This window comes from Cebus imitator, unplaced genomic scaffold (assembly GCF_001604975.1).
Source record: "Cebus imitator isolate Cc_AM_T3 unplaced genomic scaffold, Cebus_imitator-1.0 Scaffold58, whole genome shotgun sequence".
Lineage (NCBI taxonomy): Eukaryota > Metazoa > Chordata > Mammalia > Primates > Cebidae > Cebus > Cebus imitator.
The window spans coordinates 837,316-840,717 of NW_016107373.1; the positions used below are offsets into that span (position 1 = coordinate 837,316).

The following is a 3,402-nucleotide window of genomic DNA, read 5'->3' on the forward strand; positions in this document are numbered from 1 at the left end:
AAAAAAAAAAAAAAAAAATCTCCAAACATTGGTAAATGTCCTCCAGGGGACAAAATATCCCCAGTTAAGATCCACTTCATCCTTTTTCCTTACCATGATACCCCATGAAGGGGATCTGTGTGCTGGGGAGCCCATCACATGCAGTGTAATTAAACATCATTGCTGTTCAATTCAGTCATGCTACTGAGGTTCCTCAGGCTGTGTTGTCCAGGATCTGAGTGAGAAAAGCCCTCCTCCCTTCTCAGAGTTCTCAGAATAGGCCAGAAACGATGGAGTGGGGGCAGGAGCAGCTGGGTGTTTTAGTGCTTCCTGGGGAAGAATGCTCTACCCTGCATTTGCAGAGAGATCTGAAGAGACAGGAGCACTGGGCTTGGAGCAAGGCCTTCCTGTGAGGTATAGAAAGACTGCATCTCCCAACTGACCTCACTTGGCTTCCGCAGGAAATCCTGCTTTTTTTTTGAGACAGGGTCTCACTCTGTCACCAAGGCTGTAGTACAGTAGTGAGATCATGGCTCACTGCAGCCTCAGCCTCCTGGGCTCAAGTGATCCTCCCACATCAGCTCCCGAATAGCTGAGACTACAGGCATCCACCACCACGCCTGGCTAATTTTTGTATTTCTGTAGAAACATGGTTTCGCCATGTTGCCCAGGCTGGTCTCAAACTCCTGTGCTCAAGGGATCCACCCGCCTCACTCTCCCAAAGTGTTGATAATACAGGCGTGAGCCACCACACCCAGCCCAATCCTGCATCTTTTCTAGGGCAGCTGATTCCCATAGCATGTGGAGGGGGAGGGCCAGGCCTCAGTTGAGAATCTGGTGAAAGCTGTGATCCCTTACCCCAGAACTGTATGTTATACCTGTAGCATCAGGGATTCACAGATCCCAAAAGCCATCCATCTATCTATCCATCCGTCTGTCCATCCATCCATCTGTCCATCCATCCATCTGTCTGTCTCTCCATCCATCTGTCCATCCGTCCCTCCATTTTCATAAGGAAGAGTGTGAGCTCTTCTTTATGCTCACGCTTACTCTTGGGTTGCAAAGGAGAGGGAAAGGTCTAGAGCTCTCTCTCTGCTTTTGGAGGGCATGGCAGCACACGTTTTCATCCCAGGCCCTAAGCCCTAGGCTAGGCCAAGGAATCGTAATGGAGACATAGATGTACATCAAGAAGAGGAGCTGAGAGAGAAAAGCTGGACCAGGTACAAGGTGCAGGAAGGTGAGCTGACTCCTTCTCTGTTTCAGCCCAGCCTGAGGGCAGGGCCCAGCTGAGGGGAGGAAGAAGAGAAGAAAGGAAGGAGAGATGTGCAGTGCGCTGGGCCCCCTCCTTCCCCAGCTGCGAGCAGAGCAGCCCAGCGGGTTGGATGAATGCTGGGAGGGGGGAGAGTGACCCTGGCAGAACCCTTTGTTCCAGCTGAGGCTGGAGCGGGGCACCGAGCCATTCACACGCCATCCCAGGGCATCCTGCTGGGCACGCTGGGGAGGGGGCACAGCAGCCGGTCATGGGACTTGGCCAGGCAGATAGCTCGATGTTCAATAGGGAAGGCCAGCTGCGTGCTGCTGAGGCCGGGGGAGGGGCTGCATCTGCCAGCCTTCCTCAAGGCTGTGGCCTGTGCCACAGACAGGAAGACCCTGGCAGGTCCCAGTTACCCTGCCCTGAGGTGTCCTTGTCCCTCCCCCCTTTGGTCCCACTCCTCCCGGTCACCCTCTTCAAAAGTAACATCTGACTGGGGGACCCACAGCAGCCCACGCTGCCTCCTGCTCCCCTGTGTGGCTTCCTTATCCTAAAGAGGCTCCGGCGTTTGAATTCCACCATTAGTTCTTCCCCTCCCCGCCCAACATCCCAGGGTCGGGTTCAGGACAGAGGCAGAAGCATCCATATCTCAACCTGGTTTTGGTGAGAAGGATATGGAGGCCTCTCAACATCACCCCTTCTGTGCCCCGTTCCCCTTCTTCAAGAGCACCAAATCTCTGACTGGCATCATTTGTTTTTTTGCAGGGGATTTGCTTGTTTCTTTTTTTCTTTTTTGAGATAAGGTCTTGCTCTGCTGTACCAACTGGATTGCAGTAGTGTGATCATAGCTCACTGCAGTCTTGACCTCCCCCAGGCTCAAGCAATCCTCCCACCTCAGCCTCCCAAGTAGCCGGGACTACAGGCATATGCCACCACCCCCAGCTAATTTTTGTTTTATTTTTTCCAAGACGGAGTTTCACTCTGTCGCCAGGCTGGAGTGCAGCGGTGGGATCTCAGCTCACTGCAACCTCCGACTACCTGGTTCAAGTGATTCTCCTGCCTCAGCCTCCCAAGTAGTGGGGATTACAGGTGTGCGCCACCACACCCAGCTAATTTTTGTATTTTTAGTAGAGACGGGGTTTCACCATGTTGGCCAGGATGATCTCGATCTCCTGACCTCGTGATCTGCCCGCCTCAGCCTCCCAGAGTGCTGGGATTACAGGCGTGAACCTCCACGCCCGGCCTAATTTTTTTAGTTTTTTGTAGGAACAGGGTCTCACTATGTTGCCCAGGCTGGTCTCGAACTTCCGGGCTCAATCAATCCTCCCATCTCAGCACCTCAAAGTGCTGTGATACAGGTATGGGCACTGTGCCTAGGGTAGGTGACGTCATCTTGTCTCTGGGCCCTTGGAGGTGCTATGCAAAAAAGCCCTGTCATTGAGGAGGTCACCTGGAATCTTTGTAAGCCTAAAGTCAGAGGGTATCTTCTGGGGTATCTATGCCCTGGAGGAGGCATGGTTTTACTGCCTGCATCTCCCTTGAAGTGTCACTGTGTCTCCTTGGGTACCAGTGCCCCTGGACTAGGCTTCTCAACCTTCCCCTTGGAATGCACTTTGGTTGAGCAGGAGCTGAGCCCTCACTGATTCCTTTTCCCTCTGCTCAGGCCTGGCTGGCAGCCCCGAGTGTGCCTGTGGTCGGAGCCACTTCACATGTGCGGTGAGTGCTCTTGGCGAGTGTACCTGCATCCCTGCCCAGTGGCAGTGTGATGGAGACAACGACTGCGGGGACCACAGTGATGAGGACGGATGTAGTAAGTACCTCCCCAGAGGCAGTGGGAGGTGGTGGAGAGGAACCTGGGGGGAGGGGTGGGCAAGGACAAGGCTCATGGAGTGTTCTCTGCATCATCTGTGCCAGACGCGGAGAGTTGGTCTCTTGCAAGCTTGATAGATAATGAAATTCAGGTAGTTTCTTTACTATATATGGCTCCAACTCTCCTGTGTTTCTTTTGGTTTGTTCATGCATATATGTCCAAGAAAACAAACTTGAAAACAAGTGTAAAAAATAAGAGAACATCCATGAAATAACAGAGTTTTTAAAATAGGTGTCTCTGTATTTTTGTGACTATGTACTACATATTTGTGCATTTAAAAATTTTTTTTTTTTTTTTTTTT

The 3,402-nt window shown here is 52.0% G+C and overlaps 1 protein-coding gene across 1 annotated transcript in view; it reads left to right on the top strand.

Annotated features, from left to right (window-relative positions):
- The window catches only part of LRP4 (LDL receptor related protein 4), a 68,339-nt gene that overhangs the window by 18,489 nt on the left and 46,448 nt on the right, over positions 1–3,402 (top strand). Inside the window, exon 5 of the mRNA XM_017529279.2 lies at positions 2,895–3,041. Within this exon, the coding sequence (XP_017384768.2) occupies positions 2,895–3,041 (147 nt within the window). The remainder of the gene's footprint in view (positions 1–2,894; positions 3,042–3,402) is intronic.